The sequence below is a fragment of the Sus scrofa genome, chromosome 1, assembly GCF_054392235.1.
Source record: "Sus scrofa isolate SSC_HxYL_T2T_F1_AM1 chromosome 1, Sscrofa_HxYL_maternal_Yorkshire_Landrace_v2.0, whole genome shotgun sequence".
Classification (NCBI taxonomy): domain Eukaryota; kingdom Metazoa; phylum Chordata; class Mammalia; order Artiodactyla; family Suidae; genus Sus; species Sus scrofa.
Window position 1 is genome coordinate 73,503,358 of NC_139383.1, and position 24,161 is coordinate 73,527,518.

General features: G+C 37.3%; 1 protein-coding gene across 10 annotated transcripts in view; it reads right to left on the reverse strand.

Moving 5' to 3' along the window:
- Window positions 1-24,161, reverse strand: part of PDSS2 (decaprenyl diphosphate synthase subunit 2) — a 288,051-nt gene that overhangs the window by 109,819 nt on the left and 154,071 nt on the right. For 7 of the 10 annotated variants that reach the window (XR_002336490.2, XR_014815633.1, XM_084976744.1 and 4 more), the window contains exon 4: window positions 3,341-3,415. Coding sequence is in view for 5 of the 10 variants with exons in the window: in XM_084976744.1 (XP_084832870.1) it covers window positions 3,341-3,415 (75 nt within the window). In the remaining 5 variants the exon portion in view is untranslated. Of the gene's footprint in view, window positions 1-142; window positions 3,416-22,638; window positions 23,178-24,161 lie in introns of those variants that run through there. The other 3 variants (XR_014815641.1, XR_014815692.1, XR_014815653.1) reach the window with 3 other exon arrangements.

The following is a 24,161-nucleotide window of genomic DNA, read 5'->3' on the forward strand; positions in this document are numbered from 1 at the left end:
GTGGAATCAGAGCTGTAGCTGCCAGCCTACAACACAGCCACAGCAATGTGGGATCCGAGCTGCAACTGTGACCTACACCACAGCTCAGGGCAATGCTGGATGCTTAACCCACCAACCCACAGAGTGAGGCTAGGGATGGAACCTGCATCTTCATGGATGCTAGTCAGATTTGTTTCTGCTGAGCCATGATGGGAACTCCGACTAATTTTTATTGCAAGGAAGAAATGGTTCTCAGATTAGCAAATGCAAAAATAAAAATATTATTTTTCAACGGGTAGAACAAAGGGTGCATTTCCTAAATAACACCGAATGTTTACATGATCCCAATTTACATACAATCTTTTAGGTATTACTAATGTAAGTCACATGAATTTTCATAGTTTTAAGGAGGATTAAGTAATTAGTCTACAAACTTCTGGAGAAGGTGATTTCCAACATATTCAGTTACAATTCCTCTCCATTTGCTTTACTGCATCTACTCTAGTCATACAGATACTACTCCCCAGAAAGCTATTTTTATACTACCCAGCTTCTCCAACACTGCCTGGCTGTACAGAAAACAGACCACTATTGTATCCTCTTATCCCTGGAGAGAAGAAATGATTTGCAGCTTATTTTAAATCACAAAGAAATTCTTTTGTGTACTGAATTGGCCCCAGGCTACGGAGGTTGTGCAACTCACTTCCCACATGACCTCTACTTGGGGCTGCTTCCCAATCATGTCAGAACATGAAAACCTTGAAGGTACTCCACGTGGGGCAGTGCTCTCTCTGCCTCTAAAGTGATTCCTGGGCCAAGTTAGAAAAACCAAATTCTGAACAGCCATTGCAATCAATGGCAAGCACACTCAGAATGGAGTAGGGAGGGGGGGGAACACCCAGAATGTTTCTGGTTAGGAAGGGAAATGTGGTTAACCTAAATTGGAACTAGAGAGCAAATGGAAGCATCAAGAAGCACTTCCACTGCTTCAGTTCAACCACGCATTTCTGTTTCCATTATAAAAAAAGAGCAGCTCTTTAAATGGTTTGGCTATATTTAGAAATGTAACTGCTTAAAAAAGGTCTCAAGTGTTTTAAAGGATTGTGTTTGGGGAGGTGGTGAGGAAAGAGGGAGATGACAAAGCCCTGCAACATATTCTTTTGAGTAAAACTTATTAGCTAATCAAAGTCAGCAACTGTTGCTTGCCAAGTGGTGGTTTGGGTATGATCAATAGTCCTTCAAAGATTTTATTTTATAACATATAAATATATTTATTTTCCAGACACTTATGCTTTCCTGCAATTTGCTATCTCTGAATTTTAGGCTTTCCCTTAACCCACTGAGCAAGGCCAGGGATTGAACCCTCAGCCTCGTGGTTCCTAGTCGGATTTGTTAACCACTGCACCACAACGGGAACTCCTCAAAGATTTTCTTGTTGCCTTTTTTTCTCTTTCCCAGGAAGAAACAGATTATATGGGGCGTGGAGTCAAAAAACATCCAGATCATGTCACTTTCAAACATGCATTAACAATTTCCAGACACTTATGCTTTCCTGCCATTTGTTATCTCTGAATTTTAGGCTTTCCCTCTATGAAATGGGTTCATTAACAACTGTCCCTCTTTTCATAGGTGACTATGTGGAAAGAAAGTTCTATAAGAAGTAAGTTGTGAAGAGCTATCTAAGCATTTATTATTGTTGCTGCTATTAGGTCTGCCTGAAATATATAAAGTACTGAAACATTCACAAACTTATTAATAAACTGGACTAATTATAGTGGACAATGGTAAGAGGGAATAAGAACTTTAAATCCAACAATAACACTTTCACTTAGAAATTAACAGATATTCAAACCTATAAACTATTAATATCTTATACGAACTAAGTTGAACACCTTGGAAATATCAAGTGCCAGAAGAGGTCACTGTAATCATCGGATATGGTGGGACCTCAGATATGGCAGAGGCGTGCTGGCAAGAAGGATTTCATTAAGGTACAGAGACAGTGAATGGGAGGTTAAGAGCCTGAGTTCTGAAGTTCAAATCTCAACTAACCAGTTGTATGACTATGGGCAACAGTAATCTTTCCTAAGCCTCAGTTTTTACATATGGAAGATGGAGAGAGTGACAGTATCTTCAAGATTACAACGAAGAGACAAGTGAATTACTTACCACAGTGTTATCATCTTCATCATCCTATATACAAGGTGAGCTTTTATGAGTGGAACGAGACCAGGAGTCCTCCATGTTACAATGTGCTATTAACCCTTAGCCATGGTAATGAACTCTAGTATGTTTTTGAAAAATGCAACAAAAGGGGTCTACTGAGGTCATATATTCTACCAGGTCCGCACATACCACTATGCTACTTAGAAGTTAGATATGCCTGAAGGAGCTGTGGTTCCCTGAGCCAAATGTTAGCACATGTTCAAGGTACAAGTCTTCCTTTTTCACTAACCACTCTCTGAATCACCGAGAATTCCTGGGTTATACTTTTAAATTTTAAATTTCATATCCAAGTTTCTCATGCCCTATGTTTCACATCCAATAAAATTTGTCTTTCTTTTTTCAAATGGAAATGTCATAAAGCTTAAGATGTGCATGCATACATGCATATTTTTTTTCTAATTTGCAGTGAGTGAAATCTTGCTAATACGGAAGCTAAAGAAGTTAGAATAATGAAACACTAAGACAGGAGTCTCTTACAATAGTATATAACATGTTAAATGATGGTGGTGGTCAATGAAGCAACTGCTTCACATTCAATATATCCTGCTGAAATGAAATAACTGCGTTTTGAGGAAATAAAATCTAACCTTTTTTGAGATGTCCTGCTAAATGAGTCAAAAAAGCCTTAATTCCAGATTTATAAAATTAATCAAAATAATTCAACTGTGCAACCATCTTCCTATCATAGAGAATTTAATAATGCAATAAATTTCTGGATCTTGGATATGACAGACATTCCTCCCCCATGCCCTGGAATCATGCCCACTCTTTCAGGACATGGAAAGCCCCTTCTTCTGGGGAAAGGCTGGGTCCAGCCACCTCAGCAAGAGCTGCTTCTCTAGCCTGCCTGCCTTGTGACAGTGCTACCTGCCAGCCAGAAGCATCCTGGTGTCTACTGGGCTGCTGCAAATTGAACAGACTGTGAATCCAGCCAGAGGATAAGAGGTTGTTTTAATTGGCTAAATCTGCTATGTACTAAGCGTATGGCCATGAATTTGTAGCCAAAACACTAATCTAAAAAAAAATGTCATGTACAATTTAAACACAAAACAAGAATGACATTTTCACTCGTCAGTTCTAGTTTTGCCACGAGGGTTTTTAACCTAACATTTTATAATGACTGCTAAATCCTTACCTTTGCTGAAGTAGAATTTTCATGGTATACTCCTTGTACCAAATCCATAAGGGCACTTGCTAAAAGTTCCACAACCTAAAAAACAAGCAAAAAATTAAAAGAAACAATTTAAAAATGTATCCCCATTTTTACCTCAGAATGCCACAGAAGGCTTAGAAGCAAGACAGTATTGTGCCTGATGAAAAAAAAGGAGGGGGATTATGTGCTAAGATCTTGGCAAATGGCACTGCCCACCTGGATGTTAGAGCTGTGATCAATTATTCCAGCCATAATTCAAGCAAAAAAAAAAAAAATCTTATAAGCAAAGCATTTAACTAATATATGTAAAAATCCAGTAATGGCCATATTGAACATAAGCTTAAATTTCAGGTAACTAATGAAATCTTAACCCAATTTATTTTCTGAATGTTCATTTCCATCAGGTGGATACTTTTTCAAAATCTCCATTCTGGGAGCCATCACAATGCTAATTTTCATACCTTATACAAAAAAAAAAAAGCAAAAGCACTAGAATGGTTAACTTTTCTTATGTGTTCATTCTGATGTACTAAAAATGCACTGTGGATAAATTTGGTGTAGGGTCCCCGGGTCAAATGTACCATAAATACTGAAAACTTTTATAGGACTGTAATATTGAAATTGTATTCATCAAATCTGTATTATTTTCAAGGCTCAGGCTATTAAAAAATTCAAACAAAATAAAAAGCTTTGAACTTGTTCCAGAATGTAAAACAAGCAGAAAACAGTAAATGGTCTCTTTGGAAATACTGTACAATTTAGAGTGGTTTGCATAAACCCTCTTAATTCAAGAGGATAAAATAGTGGTATTTATTATTATGTTCAACGTAGCCATTTCAAACAAGAATTGCTCAAGGCAACCCTATCCACTTCTTACGAAGTCTAGTATCTTGTATATTTAGCTTCCTATGTTATGCAGTCTGATATCAGATTCCCACTCTCTGCTTCCTAAAATTTAGCTCAGTTCTGATTGAATTAAAGGATTTTATTTCAGCTTTTATCATTCTTGTAATTGAAGACATTATTAAGCCAAAGGATACAGACCCAAACAACAAGATACTTCAATCTCAGGTAACTTGGATTTAATAAACATTTTCTTATGGGCAAATTATATTAATTTGTAGAAAGAGTTGCTTTAAAAATTTTAACACATGAGCATTTATCTCCAAATTTATATTTACATTCATACTGCATAAACACACAAGGCTGCTGATACAGAAATTTTGCTGATTAAAGGCATATTTTTTCCTAGCTCTGTAGATGGGTTAATCTGTAAGACCTATATGAAGTCTTTTTTTTTTTTAATCGCATTGCCCTTTAGGTAACCAAATACTTAAGAAATATTGTAGCAATATGAGCTGCAGAGGAACTGCAAGGACAATGATCCTACAGTGTTACCAGATGTGTTGAGTTATTTAAGCAGGGAAGAGAGAAAACTGAATGGATTTTTTTCCCCTGAAGGTATCAGATAAGCTCTATTCCCAAATCCAGGAGGATAGAGTATCGCCAATAGGTCTATGAAAGACTGTAACTTAATGCACAACATCAGATTGGATTACAGTTTACACATGCAACATCCCAAGATCCCTCTGATGGCTGGACACATAATACAGATCAATCAGTCACTAAGAAATGTTATGGTTTTGAAACAGTTTGAGGTCTGAGACCAGCAGTGGCAAAGTGAACAGGGATTTACAAAGAGAAGTCTGACACTAAATCTCAAAATGATGGCATGAACTTTTAACAATGGATCTGGCTTTGGATAACCAGAGTGTTCCTTTACCTCCCTGAAATTCCAGGCCAAGAAGAGGCAGGAAAAAACCATTTTATTCTCTGATTCTTTTTCTCTTACTACAATTAGCAAATAGAAGTAGACCTGTACTTACAAATTTATATTTATAAATGACCTGTACTACTCTTGCTTTTTGCAGAATACAACTGCATTGCCAACAACAAGCACCAACTAAAAAGTTCTGGACCTCCTTGGGATAACAAGTCCAGGAAGGTAAGAGAGTATGAAAAGCAGGATAGCCTAGGGGAGTTGAATGTGTCTCAGACAAGGTAACTTACCCAGCACACATGTAAATGTCTTTCCATTGCCCGAAATGTTTACTTTTAAAATTATATCCCCCAAAAGATATGTTTAAGTATCATTCTCCTTTAAAATCGCAAATATTTCTAGGAGGACCACAGGGCTACCAGTCATACATAACTTTAACAAGACCATTTAATAATCTCATCTTTTTAAAAATCATTACACGGCTTACTACCACAGCCATTCACCTGTTTAGATACCTATTGTACTTAAATATAAGAAATTATTTGCTCAATGAGATTCCCCCCACCCCTCAGATTCTTTAGGAATGATTTGTACAAGTAACCCAAAACCGGAGCAAGGATAATAGCAGCCAGAGGAGAATCTAGAGCCCAATTGCCAGACTTCCTGAGATTAAAAGCCCTGACCCCAGACTTGGTGCTCTAGACCAAGCCATGAGACCCACCGTGAGAAAGTTTCAAGGACTTCTGTTCCAAGCCCAGAGGGGCAAGCAAACACTTCCTATGAGAAAAAGAAGATAGGCTGAAAGAGCCTCCATGTTAGCCATTCTCAGAAGCCCAACAAATTAGAGGCCATAATGAAACAGAGTGAGACACTAGGAGGGAGAAATCTAGGGTCTACTTCAAACCCTACTACCAATTTCATTGTGAGAGTTGGGACAAATCAATTACATTCCCTGAGTTTTGGTTTTCCTCAACTGTGAGCCAAGGGAAGATGCAAAAGATAATTCCTTAAGGTCTCTTCCAGTGCTAAGAGTCTGAGCTTTCTAGGAATGCATTAGTATTTAGAATTAGGCACGTAAATTAGGTAAACTTTTTTTTTTTTTTTTTGTCTTTTTGACATTTCTTGGGCTGCTCCCAAGGCATATGGAGGTTTCCAGGCTGGGGGTCAAATAGGAACTGTACCACCGGCCTAGGCCAGAGCCACAGCAATGCTGGATCCGAGCCACATCTGCAACCTACACCACAGCTCATGGCAACGCCGGATCCTCAACCCACTTAGCAAGGCCAGGGATCGAACCCGCAACCTCATGGTTCTCAGTCGGATTCCTTCTCCACTGAGCCACAACGGGAACTCCTAGGTAAACTTTGTTGAGACAGCTTTGCTCATGCTATTATTTTTATCTGTTCTCTTCACATGGACCTTCTCCTCTATCTAAACTTTACTGATTACTTTCTGTGAAACTTTTTGTACCCAATCCCCCTTGGTTCCAACATGTGGAATCATAATGAAATCATTTCCATTTTTAAGGCATTTCCACTTTTTCAAACATAATGACTGGTAGCCTATTCTACTAACTGGCAAAGAAGGCTTAGTTGGGTCAATTAAAGGTCACTTTGGTAAATTCTGTGTCTTGAAGGGTTCTAATGCTTGGGAATAACCCATATATACTGAGTTCAGAATAACATCAGGTTTAAGTGCAAAGCTGCATCAAACAAGTAATGGCACTAGCTGACCATATCAGTTTCTTCGCTAATGAGTAAATATGTGGAGCACTTAGAAGACAATCTGGAACACAGTGTCAGTGAGTGTTAACTTATCCTCTATACTTTTATATATACAAGTCTTGGATTGATGAGGTCATAGTATGGAAACCAAGATTAAAGTGTGCCCAAATATTTTGGAAGGAAGTGGGTTTTAATTCAATAACAGAAAACATGAAAATATTATTTTAATCAAAATCAGAGATCTCTGTAACGTTGACTTGGATCCCGAAACAGTATTGCAAATTATAGGACTGTCATCATCAATATTATAAAGTTTACTGTACCTGCCTTCAGAGCAATCAAATAGGAGATAGGTTTCTCTATTTCTGCACTTACGGAGGTTGTGAGAATAGCAGAATTGCTTGCCTGTACAAGCAAATGCAAAAATGCTTTTTTCTACAGTTTATGTTGTGTCTGAATTTGACTCTAGTCCCAATCTCCTGATTAACACCTTAGATTTCAGTGACCCGGAAGTGGTAACCTCTCACAATGTCAGTGTTAGGAGCTGATTTCTCTTCATTTTTGTTTTTGTTTTCTTTTCAGGGCTGCATCTGTGGCATACGGAAATTCCCAGGCTAGGGGCTGAATTAGAGCGGTAGCCACTGGCCTAGGTCACAGCCGCAGCAAAGCCAGATCCTTAACCCACTGAGCGAGGCCAGGGATCAAACCTGCATCCTCACGGAGACTATGTCAGGTTCTTAACCTCCTGAGCCACTATCGGAACTCCTCCACCTCATTTCTGGCTACCAGGGAGAAGGATGCATAGGAAAGGAAGTGAACAGTGCACATCAAATTGCTGTTCCCAAGCAAACTGTTGATCTCTCCTATATTAATCACTACCCTCTCATCAAAGATATGGAATAGGTAGTATGCAGATGCATCCAAACCTTAGCATAATCACAGAGCTGATATAACTGACCTTTGGAATTAATTTCTTAAACAGTTAATTTACAGAACAAATTTTACCAACCTCAGGAGAATATGGTAATTGCTTCATTCTTTATCTTTTGGGGAGGGTTACTGCAATTCAATGATTTTTCTTAAAATGAAAAACTAAAGTAATGCATACCCTCACAAAAGGTGGTTTGATTATTATGCCCTGAGCTATAATAAAATTCCCATCTTAAAAATGAGAAATTGAAAGAATTAGGAGGTTGTAAGAGAAAAACAATGTCCCAAAACCCCCCTCACTTACACTGCTTATACAAAGATATCTGCAGCACATTCTTAAGGAAAAAAAAAAGAAAAGCTGGTTACAAAATAGAACAACAGATAGGTATTTTTAAAACAAAAATGAGGAGTTCCCTGGAGGCTCAGTGAGTTAAGGATCTGGCATTGGCATTGCCATGGTTCTGGTCACTGCTGCGGTGTGGGTTTGACCCTGGCTCATGCCACAGGTGTGGCCAAAAATAAATAAAAATAAAGTCAATCTATGTGTCTGTATATACTGAGAAAAAGTCTGAAAAAAGAAACGCCAAATATTAATAATAATCTCTAAGTGATAAGATTCTAGACGATTTTTAATTAAAAATTTTCAACTCTTCTGAATTGCTAAAATCTGTAATTGTTTAAATCTATAATGTATTATATTACTTCCCTCTATCATTATCTTGCTTTTATGATTAATAAATATACTTCCCGGGGAGGGGGGAACAGGAGGAAGCATACCTTGTTTTAGTTTTAGAAAGGTTTCAAGCTAAACTGTGTCCACAAACTGATTTATGGACTATAACCAAGCAATAGTCCATGGATTAGGAAAAAGAAGATAAGAAAGTGATGGTAAGCATTCTGTGTCGACAAGTTCTGCCTTTCTCAATAAATGTGATTCAGGAGTCTACTGTCATTTTGCATCCGACAGACGGAATAGACTCAACAGAGTTAGAGATGTTGCACTAGTAAACCAGACCACTTTGGTTTGAGCAAAGGAGTGCCTATCCTAAATTTAAAGTAAAATGCAGTTGAATCTTGAGAAAAATGTTAATTATAAACTAATGTAGCTCAATTGAAAGTCAAACCAGCATAAGCTGGGTTGTTATAATAAGGCAATGTAGTTGTATTTTAATTCACTTAAAACCGGCTGCTATGTACTTAATTTGTTTGGTATATTAAAACTGTGGAGGCTATTACATATTTATAATGTCTTTCAAAAACTTGCACTGAGGTTATTTTAATGACATTTTCTTACTACAGCTTGGAATGACAGGACAATATATGATCCATCACTCTATTTGGGGGGCAAATGAACACACAGCCTTTCGGCCTTCAGTACTCTTAGCAGCTGCTAGCAAAGGAAACAGTCATGTGTGTACACGCATCTGCAGTGTTGATAGGATTAATTACACACAAATTTATTGCACTCCTCCCCCAACCCCCAAGAACAAACAACAATGCATGAAGAAGCAGCAAAGGTAAAACACCTTTATGGGAGAATTAATACTCATATACATATATACATCTTGGGAGGAAGAAAAGACATATTTAGTGTAAATATACCTTTTTTTTTACATTTTATAATTTACTTATTTTCATTTATAATGATTTTTTTTTCCATTATAGCTGGTTTATAATGTTCTGTCAATTCTCTACTGCATAGCAAGGTGACCCAGTTACACATACATGTAGATATTCTTTTTTCTCACATTATCCTTTTTAAAAAGCTTTGACATTTGAAGGGATATTGTCAAGTTTTTTTTTTTTTTTTGGCACAAAAACTATATTGTCAGTGAAAATGTTTTACAGAAAAATACTTTTATAGATAAAAAGATGCCAAATAGCCTGCTAATGATAACCAAAGAAGATTTACTCCTCAGTTCCTCTTCATACAAATGGAGCATAAAATATCTGAGAGATGCTTTTAAAGATGGAAAGATTTACTTAGTAACTAAGGTAAGGTAGAGAAGGACTGGTAAAGGAGTAGTGCTCTCCCATAGAGGCCAATAATATCTAACATTTGTAAAGCACTTTATCATTTACAAACTGGGTTTAGGCAATCTATCTGCTTCCAGGTGGATTCAGTCCCCAGTGCTCAGCCAGAGCTTCCAGGCTGGCAGTGTCGGTGGAGAAGCAACCTCTGAAGAACACAGGGAGCAGCAGCCGTGGCCAAATAAGGGGTGAATCTACTCACCCACCACCTGGGCACAAACAACCCAGATGAGTCCTAATCTGCATGCTGATTAATATAAATGAGTGGCTTTAATAAAGCCATTGATGGAGTCTATGAAAGAACGGTTCTCTCCATTCCTTCCTACCAGACAAGGAACAGGTTTAATGAAGACAATGATGAAAGGTCTGTTGCAATAAACACACCACTAACTCACAGGAGTTCTGGAAGAAGCTTCTAACTTGGCTTTTTGAAGGGAGCCTTTTCAATGCTGCCAAATGTGTAAGGCCGTGCTTATTTGTGGGAGGGATGGCAATCTGTTCTAGAAAGCTGGAAGTCCTTTCTGGCTACGGGGGAAGAGCAGAGAGAGAAATGGCACTACCAGAAGGACAGGTGCAGCAAAAACTAAGCAAATTGATAATCTTAATTTTTAATTTAGAACAGCTGATACATTGGTTTATAAACTCTAACTACTGGTAACATTTGTCAAAAAGGGTTCAAGCAAATTCAGTGAACTACAGAAAAGCATAAAACACAACTATTAAAACTTAAAAAGAAGAGTCTACAAGTTCAGGAAAATGGCTTGAATATGAAGTGCTGAAATTTAATATTATATTGGCTAGTGCACTTATTTCATGAACATTTGCTGATAGCCTACATTGTACCTGGCACTGCAGTAATGAGACTAGTGAGGGCCTTACAGAGATAAAGACAATTAACTTCTCTTTGCTCACTTAGAGGGTTAATACACAGATGAGCTGCATGACTGTGGGTCAGCACATAACTTCTTTGGGCCTCAGTTTGTTTATCTAGGCGAGAGGTATCTGTGCTTTATCAACAGTAAGCCTCATGATCAGATATACCTAAATGTGCAGGTGTATATGTTTTTTATTCATAGCAATTTTAAGGAATAGTTAACAAAAATGTAGATTTCTTCTACTAGCAATACAAAAGTAATCAGAAAAAGCTGTTCACTTTTTGAATGAAGGTGTATGATTCTTAGCCTCATTTGTCACTGAATAAATGACAAATACTGTTTATTCACTTAAACAACAATTAGGTTCCTGAAAAAGTGGCAGTTTATTGTCTTTCTGGGCTGCACCTGCGGCATATGGATGTTCCCAGGCTAGGGGTGGAATTGGAGCTGTAGCTACTGGCCTACACCACAGCTACACTCAGTGGATTAAGGATCCGGCGTTGCCTCAAGCTGCAGCATAGTTGTGGCTCGGATCCCATGGTGCTGTGGCTATGCTGTAGGCCAGGGGCTGCAGCTCTGATTTGACCCCCAGCCTGGGAACCTCTATATGCTGCAGGTGCAGCCCTAAAACGAAAACAACAACTTTTTATAAAATATAAAGGAAAAGGAGATGCTTTCCAGCAGGTTAAGGCAAAAGTTCTGTCAAGTATCTTGCATTACTACCAAACTGTAAATACCTGCTGAGGATTGAATGCTTAGTCTTGAAACAAAGCAATTCTAACATTATCATGAAGCAGTTAGTTGCTTTAATTTCTACTTTCTCCAACATGGAAGTTCCTGCACATGAAGTCTCCTGGACTCAGGATGTTCCACATTAGTATGCTCTGTACTTAATGACAGTTACATCTTGCTGTTTTTTTTTTTTTTTTTTAATTATTTCACTTAAGTATAGTTGATTTACAGTGTTAGTTTCTGGTGTATAGCAAAGTTATTCAGTTATTCATATTTTCATATTCAATTATGGTTTATCACAGGATATTGAACATAGTTCCTGGTGCTTTACAGTAGGACCTTATTGTTTATTCATTCTGTATATAATAGTTTGCATCTATTAATCCCAAACTCCCAATCTATCTCTCCCCCACTCCCATCCCCCTAGGCAACAACAAGTCTATTTTCTATGTCCGTCTGTTTCTGTTTTGTAGATAAGGTCATTAGTGTCATATTTTTTTTTTATTTTTTATTTTTTTTAAACTATTTTTCTTTTTCTTTCTCTTTCTTTATTTACTTTTTTGTCTTTTTGCTATTTCTTTGGGCCGCTCCCGAGGCATATGGAGATTTCCAGGCTAGGGGTCGAATCAGAGCTGTAGCCACCGGCCTATGCCAGAGCCACAGCAACGCGGGATCCGAGCCGTGTCTGCAGCCTACACCACAGCTCATGGCAACGCCAGATCGTTAACCCACTGAGCAAGGGCAGGGACCGAACCCGCAACCTCATGGTTCCTAGTCGGATTCGTTAACCACTGCGCCACGACGGGAACTCCTAGTGTCATATTTTAGATTGCACATATAAGTGAGAGCATATGGTATTAGTCTTTGACTTACTTCACTTAGAATTATAATCTCTAGATCCATCCATGTTGCTGCAAATGGCATCATTTCTTTTTTATGGCTGAGTAGTATTCCATTATATATATATAAATATATGTCACATCTTCATTCATCTGTTGATGGACATTTAGTGTAATGTCTTGGCTAGTGTAAATAGGACTACTAGGAACAGAGGGGTGCATGAATCTTTTTGAATTACAGTTTTGTCTGGGAGTGGGATTGGTGAATCATATGGTAGTTCTATATTTAGTTTTTTGAGCAACCTCCATACTGTATTCCACAGTGGCTGCACCAATTTACATTCCCACCAACAGTGTAGGAGGGTTTCCTTTTCTCTATGCCTTCTCCAGCATTTATTGTTTGTGGATTTAATTCTCATTCTGACAGGTATGAGATACATCTACTCATTGTAGTTTTGATTTGTGTTTCTCTAATAATTAGCTTTTTGAGCATATCTTCATGTGTTCTACCTTGTTTGGATTGGACTTTCTCTGAAGAGAATGTCTGCCATCTCAGGGATTTGGACTACACTTTTCCCCATGTAGCTGATAACCTCCATTTTGCTTTCACTGCTTCTTCATTTCAGGGCCCACTCTGATGCTAAATGATGTTTGCTAAGTGAGATTTTAATCTCACTTTTGAGAAGTTCACAATGTGAATCTTCAGAACATCAGAATTATAGTAGAGTGTTTCATTCAACTGAAAGGATGCTGCTAGCTAGAACACCACCTAGTAGTACCTGCTTTCAAATTTTTAATTGTAATCCATAGTAAGAACTGTATTTTATCTCATGACACAGAATATGCATATATGCATATGTATAAAAATGAGTGAGAAGTTTCATAAAACAAATGTTTCATTACTGTTATTTTCTTTTGTTTTTCATTAAAAAAGTGTTGATAGTAATTTACTCAACTGATTTCACCACCCACCAGTAAACAGGAGATGATTTGTAGTTTGAAACACTATCTTATGCTGAAATACGTCCTGTAGAGCTCAGACCTTGGTTAGCCATCTTAATTGCAAATGAAACCCCCAAATTTTTGACATTGTTATTCTGAAATATATTTGTAAAGGTGTTACTTTCTTTATCACTTTATACCCCAAACATATAAATTAACAGTGTAAATAGAGGCAAGATAAAACAGAATCATTGAGTACTACCGGGTATGTTTTATTAGGGTGCATATCAAGTGTGTTGGTTTCTATCACTGATGTTGACTATTAGCTTTAATCTTTTTATCAGATTCACGAAAACAAATTGGTTTAGATCACATTTGGCCAAAGAGTTAAAAACTTCAGAATTGTTCTGGGATTCGCACATACATCTTGCAAATTCCAGGGACACCACGTCCTTTGGGTAACATAGTTCACCTTGCAGCTCATCAGTTCCTCTTCAAATTGGGCCACACTAAAAGGCAGATGTTTGTAATTTAGAGATATCCCAAGGTCTGTACTTCAAAGCAGTCACAGAAATAAAAGCATGACTCATATGCATTAAAATCCATGCACCTTGTATAAAAATTGTATTTCTTCCAAAAACCTTTGCAGTTTTTCAAAATTTGTGATTCAATGGAATTCTAAAAACAACTGGCCCTACTGGTACTGCATTCTGAAAAATTAGGTAATCCTTTTTGTTCCCTCCTTAAAAAAAAAAAAAAAAACGTAGTAGAAACTTGAGGCTAGTGTATTTACCCTTGAATCAAATAATGGATATCCTTGAGTTAGAAATTCTTCAATCTATAAAGATATATAGTTGGTATTGAGTGACTGATTGATTGTGATCCACTCACCCCTTTTTATTTTTTTATTTTTTGGCTGCACCGTGGCATATGGAAGTTTCAGACCAGGAAGAGAACCCATGCTGTAGTTGCAACCTGTGCCAGAGCTGCAGCAATGTGGGTTCCTTAACATGCTGCTCCACATGGGAACTTCTACAATTGGCTTTTAATTAATTACTTAATTAATTTTGTTTTTTTAGGGCCACAGGCGTGGCATATTGGAAGTTCCCAGGCCAGGGGCTGAATCGGAGCTATAGCTGTGGGACTATGCAACGGTCACAGGAATGCTGGATCTGAACTGTGTCTGCGACTTACACCACAGCTCACGGCAATGCCAGATTGTTAACCCACTGAGTGAGGCCAGGGATTGAACTCATACCTGCATGGATACTAGTTGGGTTCATTTCTGCTGAGCCACAGCAGGAATCCGTACACAGCTGGCTTTTAAAATGATATCTCGAATTCCCATAGTGGTGCAGCAAAAACAATTCCGACTAGTATCCACAAGAATGCCGGTTGGATCCTGGCCTCGTTCAGTGGATCGGGATCTGGTATTGCCATGAACTGTGATACAGGTCACAGACACAGCTTGGATCCCCAGTTGCTGTGGCTGTGGTGTAGGCCGGCAGCTGTACCTCAGATTCGACTCCTAGCCTGGGAACCTCCCTATACAGTGGGTGTGGCCCTAAAAAGCAAAACATAAATAAATAAATAGATAGATAGATAGATAGATAAATATCTCCAATGCTTAGCACATGCACACAAAACTTGTGAACTACCAATACTATTCTAATATGTGAATTTGTTGTATCAGTCCTAACTATTTCAAAACAAATTTGCACAGTTAACACTTTGCTCAATTACTATTTTTAGAAATTTACATTAATATATTATGGCTTTTTAAAGTACTTGAAAAAAATGAAGCCATATAAATATCCGACGGCACAAATCTGCCATAAAGGTGAATTTCAATAATTTAGATTGCTGAAGTATGCATGTCAATCTTAAGATCTCAGACATTTATAAAATATTTTGGTTTCTCTATTACATCTCTAATCTTATTGACCATTTTTCTTGATTCCTATTTCTTCATATTTAATGCTATTTTCAGAATCTGGCTATATGTTATTCCTTCAGACTCTTTCTTACAACACTCAAAATTGTAGAATACTGGAACTGGAAAGGCGGTAGGGGATGAAAATAATATTTTATAGATGAGGAAACTAAGAAAACCAAGTTGCTTTGCTTAGTAGTTATTTTTCTAAAATGTTTTATAAAGCTTTATTGATGTTTGTATTGACATGTTTAATCCAATATTTAAAAACTCCTAGTTGTTTAAAATATTACAAATTCTAAGATTGGTAACCGTAAAATTACTGGCAAAAAGGATATTGTGGTTCTTTGTTGGTTTGTTTTCTACTTTAGTTAAGCATGAGGATTTTGGAGGCTGATTGCCTAGATTTAGACAGCAGCTCTACCATTTATTACCTCAAGGAAATTATTTAATCCTTTCCTCTGCCTCAGGAGAGATTAAATGGGTTAATACACAAATAATACACAGTGTCTATTACTTGAACACTCAAAAACATAAGCTATTATTTTTTAATGTCTGGTGCTAATTTTAATAACTTAAATATTCTATACTACCAAGTTTCTAATCTCATTTCTATGTTTTAAATTATAGTTGGTTTACAGAGTTGTGCCAATTTCTGCTGTACAGCAAAGTGACCTGCAGTGTAACATATATATACATTCTTTTTCTCATGTTACCTTCCATCATGTTCTATCACAAGAGAATGAATATAGTTCCCTGTGCTATATTCCTCATACCTATCCATTCTAAATGTAGTAGTTTGCATCTACTAACCCCAAACTCCCAGTCCATGCCACTCTCTTCCCCATCCCCCTTGGCAACCACAAGTCTGTTTTCTATGTCTAATCTCATTTCTATATTAAGACATTAGATAAGCAATCTGGAGAAAAAGATTTCAACTGGAATTCTGAGAGATAAAATGAGCTGTCCAATATTATATGATTAAATTTTTTTTAAAAAAAGGTAGGAATAGGAATTAGGTCCATACACTTCAACTTCAGGGCTGTTTCTACTTTTCTTCGTAACTTTTTATGTCATCTCTGTGGAGTATAAAATTGATGAATGTTATATAGCTACATACATTATGAAAACTGAAGTGATCCACAAGAGTGGAGCTGCTTAGTAATGAAATAGTTAACTTGATATTCTAAACAGGGAAACTGTCCTTTGAAAACTAAAGGTTAGATGCAGAGACACACAGTATATAGTTTTCGTGTTTACTTATATCTGACTTGAAGGAAGACAATTAAACCACATGAATAACAACAACTTAATTCATTTTCCAAGATTCCTAAAAAGAAACTTCCTTGGCACAGCCAAACTTTCCAACAAACTCACTTTAATGTCTTCAGTTTACAATATCAGAAATGACCTCAGGGTCAGGCATTTGTCAGTTAATGACCGGCTGGGCTAATGGCCTTCAGCTTTGCCTTGGGCACGCCGGTCTTCCAGTAGGTCATTAGCTGCCAGAAAAGGGCTCTTCCTCAATCACTATTGCTAAATAAATAAAATTTGCTTCTGGGTGAAGGCCCCTTAAGCCAATTTTGGCTTAAGGTGAATTTTCTCCTTGCGTATTTACAACTCAGAAGATTCCAGAAAATGATGGAAATGCTACAACCAAATTTAGATCAATGTAACTAATGAAAAGTAGTCACATGGATCCTTTAGGATGCTTTTAAATTTTCTTTTGCTTATGGTGTTCAAATTCAGTATTAATCTAATATAGCAGATTACAAATGCACTGCATTTTGGAATTTCATCTATAAGCAAATTTTTTGGAGCTCATTCTACATTTTCCCAACATAAGCTTATAAATGGTGGCTAGATTCCCAGAATAGCCCACGAAAAGCTTGGTTAGTCCATAATGTTAGAAATATCATGTACTTGTAATTAAAACTAGGATACAAAACCACAATCTTACAATACCTGCAATTAAACAAAATAGGAAAATAAAACTAAGTAGGAAATTAAAAAAAAATGACCTTTAAATTTGATGGTTACAGGGAAATTTGGTTTAATAAGAGAATGAGGGAGTTCCCATTGTGGCACAGCAGAAATGAATCCAACTAGGAACCATGAGGTTGCGGGTTCGATCCCTGGCCTCACTCAGTGGGCTAAGGATCCGGCATTTCTGTGAGCTGTGGTGTAGGTTGGCGGCTACAGATCCTATAGCCTGGGAACCGCCATATGCCGCGGGTGCGGCTCTAAAAGGACAAAAGACAATAAATAAATAAATAAATAAGAGGATGAGGGTAGAGACACTGGTTTTTTCTTATGCCTATTTCATTTCTTTTTTCTTTCTTTCTTTTTTTTTTTTTTTTTTTTTTTGTCTTTTTAGGGCCTCACCCACGATATACGGAAGTTCCCAAGCTAGGGGTTGGATTGGAGCTGCAGCTGCTGGCCTACACCACAGCCATAGCAACATGGGATCCAAGCCGCCTCTGTGACCTATACCTCAGCTCACAGCAATGCCAGTTCCTTAACCCGCTTAGCGGGGCCAGGGATTGAATCTGTGTCCTCATGGATGTTAGCTGGGTTCGCTATTGCTTAGCCACAACAGGAGCTCCCCAATTTCTATTTTTTTTAAAATTGAAGTGTAGTTGATTCACAATGTTGTGTTCATTTCTTTTGTACAGTTTTATATACATTATTTTTAAAATATTCTTTTCTGTTATGGTTTATCACAGGATAATGAATATAGTTCCCTGTGCTAGACAGTAGAACCTTGTTTATCCATTCTATATATAATAGCTTACATCTGCTAACTCCAACCTCCCACTCCACCCCTCCTCCAACCTGCTCCCCCTTGACAACCACAAGTCTGTTTTCTATGCCCATGAATCTGTTTCTATTTCGTAGACAGGTTCATTTCTTTTTGTGGCCTTTTTTTGTCTTTTTTGCCATTTCTTGGGCTGCTCCCACGGCATATGGAGGTTCCCAGGCTAGGGGTCTAATCGGAGCTGCAGCTGCCGGCCTACGCCAGAGCCACAGCAACGCGGGATCCGAGCTGCATTTGCAACCTACACCTCAGCTCACAGCAATGCCGGATCGTTAACCCACTGAGCAAGGCCAGGGATCGAACCTGCATCCTCATGGTTTCTAGTCGGATTCGCTAACCACTGAGCCACGATGGGAACTCCAGGTTCATTTGTTTTGTACATGAGAGTCTACACATAAGGGACAGGTAGGTATTCTATGGTATTTGTCTTTCTCTTTCTAACTTACTTCATTTGTATAATCTCTAGTTTTATCCACGTTGCTACAAATGGCATTATTTCATTCTTTTTATGGCTGAATAATACTTTGTGTGCATGTACCACATCTTCTCTATCCATTCATCTGGCAATGGACATTTAGTTTGTTCCCATGTCTTGGCTATTGTAAATAGTGCTGTTATTTCATTTCCAATTATAATATAATTTTCCTTTTTATTAACACTTGGGTATGCCAAGCTTTGCTCTTTTCTTTGACTCCAAATAAAGTTTCTTGAAAAAAGTAAGGAGAAGGCAAAAAGTTGGGTGGAAAATTTTCCCAAAACAGCAAATAAAAGGAGAAATGAAAAACTGGAGGCAAAGAGTTGAAGAGGATATATACATTTTGGGGACTGCCTGATGTGAAACAAACTGAATTGTGAACAGTAAGAGACAAAGAAAGGAGCACTGTGTACAAGTCTACTGGGTGAAGAAAGGATGAGAAGATGAGATGTGGGGTCCAATTGCTGAGGATGAAGAGGAGAGAATCAGTTGCTCATCTGTACAGTACTTTTGTAAACTATGAACTTAGGAGTTTTCTTAAATAGTAAAATCATTAAAAAAACAAAAGCAAGAGTCCAGAATAACTCCAGTTGGAAAATTGATTTTTTTTCTCACTCTGGCTGTGGAGAAATGAAAGTTTATGTCAGTGAAATTAGAGGTAAAAAAGGCTGGTTTAATTAATTTTAATTCTAGAAAATGGGGAAAAGTAATTACAAAAGTAGAGGTAGCCAAAGTGTGAAATAAGATTGCCATAATCAGCATATTTCACCTCTCACAGCCAATCATGGTGTGGGGTTCAACTCTACCTATTTCAGAGGGTTTTTCTCTTTTAGAACATAGGCTTAAAAGGGGGGGGGGGTTCTTTAAATGCCAGGCATATGGAAGAAATGCTTCTCTTGCTCTTTTTTCTTGTCATTAGGTTTTTGGTATGACACAGAGATTCAGAGGAGTGTCCATTTTGCATGATGGCATTTGACCTTCCTGTGCCAAAAAGATACTTCATTCCATTGTTTTATGGCATCAAAAGGGTAAAGTTCAAGGTTCTAATGAGATAATTACATTTTAAAAGAAAATAATATTTCATCTTATTTCTAGTACACATCTCAAACATTTATCACTTTAAAGATCAAGGAAGCAGACTCAATATAAATACAGTACATGGCTATATTAGTAAATGGTAAGAAAAAAACTAAAAAAATTAGTTTTGGGATTTTGAAATTGTAATATGACACCCCACTTTTGCACACATTTACCCTAGTCATGAAAATCTACACTGAAGTGCATTATATTAAGAACATTAATCCTGGGTGTCAAACTAAAGGGCTAAAAGATATTAATTCAATAATTTCCATAAGTAAAATAATGACAAAACTGTAAATATACAAGATCACAATAATTCCTATTTTAAATGAATATAATAGAAAACAAATTTCATAGGACAGAGCATGTTTTTAGGTTTTCAGTTTTTTTTATCTTTTTAAAATCTTACAGCTGCACCTATGGCATATGGAAGTCCGCAGTCCAGGAACTGGATCCGAGCCACAGCTGAGACCTAAATTGCAGTCATGCTGGATCCCTTAACCCACTGTACCAGGCCTGGGATCTAACACTTACCTCTGCAGCGACCCAAGCTGCTGCAGTCAGATTCTTAACCCATGACAGGAACTCCTTCACTTTTCAACTTGTATTTGAAAGTAAAACTAACATAACAAATAAGAAAAACATAAAATAACCAATAGCAGGCTCTTTATTAAAAAATATAGATGGAATAAAAGGAAGAGATTTATATGCCTAAATTGAGCATATTTATACAAACAAAATTCTTCCTTGTAAACAACATATTTATGCCTTTAGGAAAACAAAGTTAACATAAGGAAATACATCAGCCATGTAAGGAGTACATCTGCGCCACTGGTTATTTAGAAATATAAATCAGTAACGCTTAATAGAATGGCCCCCAGGAGTGACATGTCAATGTTCTAGGCTGTTTAGACAAGACCTAGGCTAACTCACAGTCTCCCATTTGATGTATAGTGAAAGATTAGAGTCATCAGGCTCATCCATTAAATGAAAATTTACTACAAATATTTAAAAAATAACATGGTGAATTAAATTCTTTAAATACCAGGGTTATTTATCATTGCACAGATGATATAAAACACTTTTTTTTAAATTTTAAAGATGACAAGTAGTAATGTGCACAGTCTTATTTGCACTGTGGCTTAGTCCTAAAATATAAATCCAGTCTACAAATAAACACAGGGACCAGAGAAAATGTGTAATGGTCAGCCAGATTTCTAAATTACAGTGCTTTTCCATGTCATGATTTTCCCTCAATTATTCAGCATGTCTCACTGACAGCTTCATGCTCAAACACTAAAATTTTAGGTTCTGGCATGACTGCATCATTTCAACGTTCAGTAATGTTCTACATGAACACAATATAGAGCAGTTTATTTCAACGGCATCAGGGAATTTACAGCTTGAAAAGAGGCATTATGAGATCTCTTAGTCCAGGGTCTTTATATAGTGAAGTACTAAAATAAAAAGTTGTCCTTAGGTTCTATAACTGAAAATGAATGAATAATCAAGCATTAATTTTTTTTTTGTCTTTTTGTCTTTTTTTAGGGCTGCACCCACAGCACATGGAGGTTCCTAGGCTAGGAGTCTAATCCGAGCTACAGCTGCCAGCCTATGCCATAGCAATGTGGGATCCAAGCCGTGTCTGCAACCTACACCACAGTTCATGGCAATGCTGGATCCTTAACCCACTGAGCAAGGCCAGGGATTGAATCCACAACCTCAGGGTTCCTAGTCGGATTCGTTTTCGCTGCACCATGACGGGAACTCCTCAAGCATTAATTTTTAAACTCACTCTTGAATTCAAAATCTTGTTAATTCACACTTATGTGACTACAGCTATAGTAGTAAGAAGACAATTACCAGAGGATTAATATACCAATTTTTATACTTAGTGATACTTAAAAATCTAAGTGTTACCTAAGGCAATTACTTTGAGGACCCCTAAGGTCTTCAGGGAAAAGCCAAAGGGAGAATAACTGACTTTGCTAGTTTTACCCTTGGCAATTATAAAACAGAAACCTTTATCTAATGGTCTGCCCCAGGAGAAGTATAGTGATAAACATATAATACAGAAATACAGACAAGAATCCAGTAGCAAAAGAAAATGGGAAATCGGTAAAATGAAAAAGTCATAAAAAATTAAAGTTGCCACAAATATGCTAACTTTAATTGCCAAGATAAATATATACCCTCAAAGAAAAAGCAGGCTGTTACGGTGAAAAAACAGAATAGTACATATAGAAATCTGTGTTACATTCTGCCTGCTCCCTTATTGCTGTGGTCTCTATGCTGTTACTGTCAACAATTTTTCTTTCTTATAAAAGAAAATTAAAACATCATTAAATAGAAATCTAACTTTACCAAGACATTAACCATATATATGTAGATGGCATAAGAAAACTTAATACTGCCTCAAAGAAATATTTATCAACACCTCTTCTTCCCCTTCAAAAATCCCCTATTGTACTTAAGCTTCTAGGAACTCGTTTAATAAAACTAGTCCTCTTCTGAGATAAAACTTTACTTTCCTTCTTAAAGAAAATATTCTAAGGGGAATACTGCCAAGTATTTAAAAGAAAGGAACTGGTTCTATATATGAGAGATTTGTTTTATCAGAGAATTCTTTGATAAAGCACTCTAGTTATTACCCTTTACAGTCTAATCTGTTTACTGTTCGCATGGTTTGGAAATCATCTATTATGATTAAAAGAGGGCTACATAAGCCCACATTTGTAGAAGATCAGTTATGGACCCCTGGACATGGTACTCAAGGTCTTTCACAAAAACTTTGCCAGTTGGAGCATCTTCTGAAATTGACATTGTAGAGCCTTCAATGACCCTTTGAAGAAGAATGTGAAAAAAATCCATATTTTGGATGAATGGGAGGGTTGCAAAGAATAAAGGCTTCAATTCAACTACCAAATTCAGAAAAAAATATCCCATGGCTTTAAAAAGGAAAACAATTCCTCACCAAAGGTTGACAAATTGCAAATCTAAAGGTCCAAACCTGTGCAGAGACCATGAAAGTACAGGGCTCACTGGAGGGGAAGGAAATGCTTGATCATTCTTATTTCAAGGAGGAGCTTCAGGCTTAACTGTTGCTTGGATATGCTAAGCATTTTCTTTTTTTTTTGGGTAAATGAAGTAGTGCTACTGAAATCCAGTGCCTAATGGAGCAGATGGTGGAGGTCTTAGACTCTGGAACATTTATAGTGATGCTTCTGAATGCAAAACACCAAGAGTGGATTTCACAGGCTGTGAATCTGATTTGATTTTGATGGGAATAAAGCCTCCATTTTCTCTGAAGTCAAACCACACCAAAAGAAGGTGTGAATGATACAAGCTAGCTAAGAAAAAAGAACATATTAAATAATATCCCCATAAAGTGAAGTGGTTAAATGAGTACCTCTTTGTGTCATTAGAGCATGTTAATAATATTTGTACTTAGTATCCCCATCTTAACCTTATATATAAGATTTCATTAGAATAGCTTAAAGTAAGAGTTAAAACTAATAATTAGAACAGATAGAAATTTGTTTAAAAGCAATAAGCTTTGTTTTTTTGGTTTGTGTCTTTTTTTTTTTTTTTTTTTTTTTTTGTCTTTTTGCCATTTCTAGGGCCGCTCCCGTGGCATATGGAGGTTCCCAGGCTAGGGGTCTAATCGGAGCTGTAGCCGCCGGCCTACGCCATAGCCACAGCAATGCGGAATCCGAGCCAAGTCTGCAACCTACACCACAGCTCACGGCAACGCCGGATCGTTAACCCACTGAGCAAGGGCAGGGACCGAACCCGCAACCTCATGGTTCCTAGTTGGATTCGTTAACCACTGCGCCACGACAGGAACTCCTGTTTGTTTCTTTTTGTTTTTTACAGTAGGGGCCAGGGTGAGGGCTAATTACTGAAATGTGGACCTAGCTGGTATGTCCAAAATATCTCTTCCTTTCTGGTATGTGGGTCTAACCCATGCGTGGCCAACGTGTGTGGCTAGAGCTAGTCATTTGCAGCTCAAGGCACCCAAAAACCGTATCAGACCTGCACTTTCTGAGGCTTCCTTCCTCCTTCTCCAAGATCCAAAGTTCAGTAAAGACCACAGCGGGTACGGTGAAGAGGGAAGATGGACAATTCAGGTCAGAGAGTGGCTCCCAGACTGAAATTACTTATTATTCCATTTTATATGGCCAATTCATTTTTTTCCTTAGCTTCCTTTTGAGGTGAATATACCCTATATATTAAAGGTATCATACTATTTTCTCCGTAAAAGTCAGCAGGTCTGTCTCATAAAAACATGTGCTAGCCAAAAGTGTTGATGGCAAGGTAAGGCAAAATAATACTTAACTTCCAGTATCTAATCTCTGCATCTTCCAGATTTTTGGCTGGCCACATAGGGACCTATGATAAAGTTTACATTTCTAGTCTCCCTGACGGCTAGGTGTGACTATATCATTAAATTCTGGTGAAGAGAATGTAAGCAGAAGGATTTCAGATAACTTCTGAGAAATGTCTTTAAAGCGGTGATACTATGTAATTTATCATCCAAAGGGGACACTTCAGAGTAAAATGGAATGCTAAAATAATTAAAATTTCATACTTCGGGCAACTTGTTTATTTATTTAACTAAAAATTGATTTTATTATATTGGGG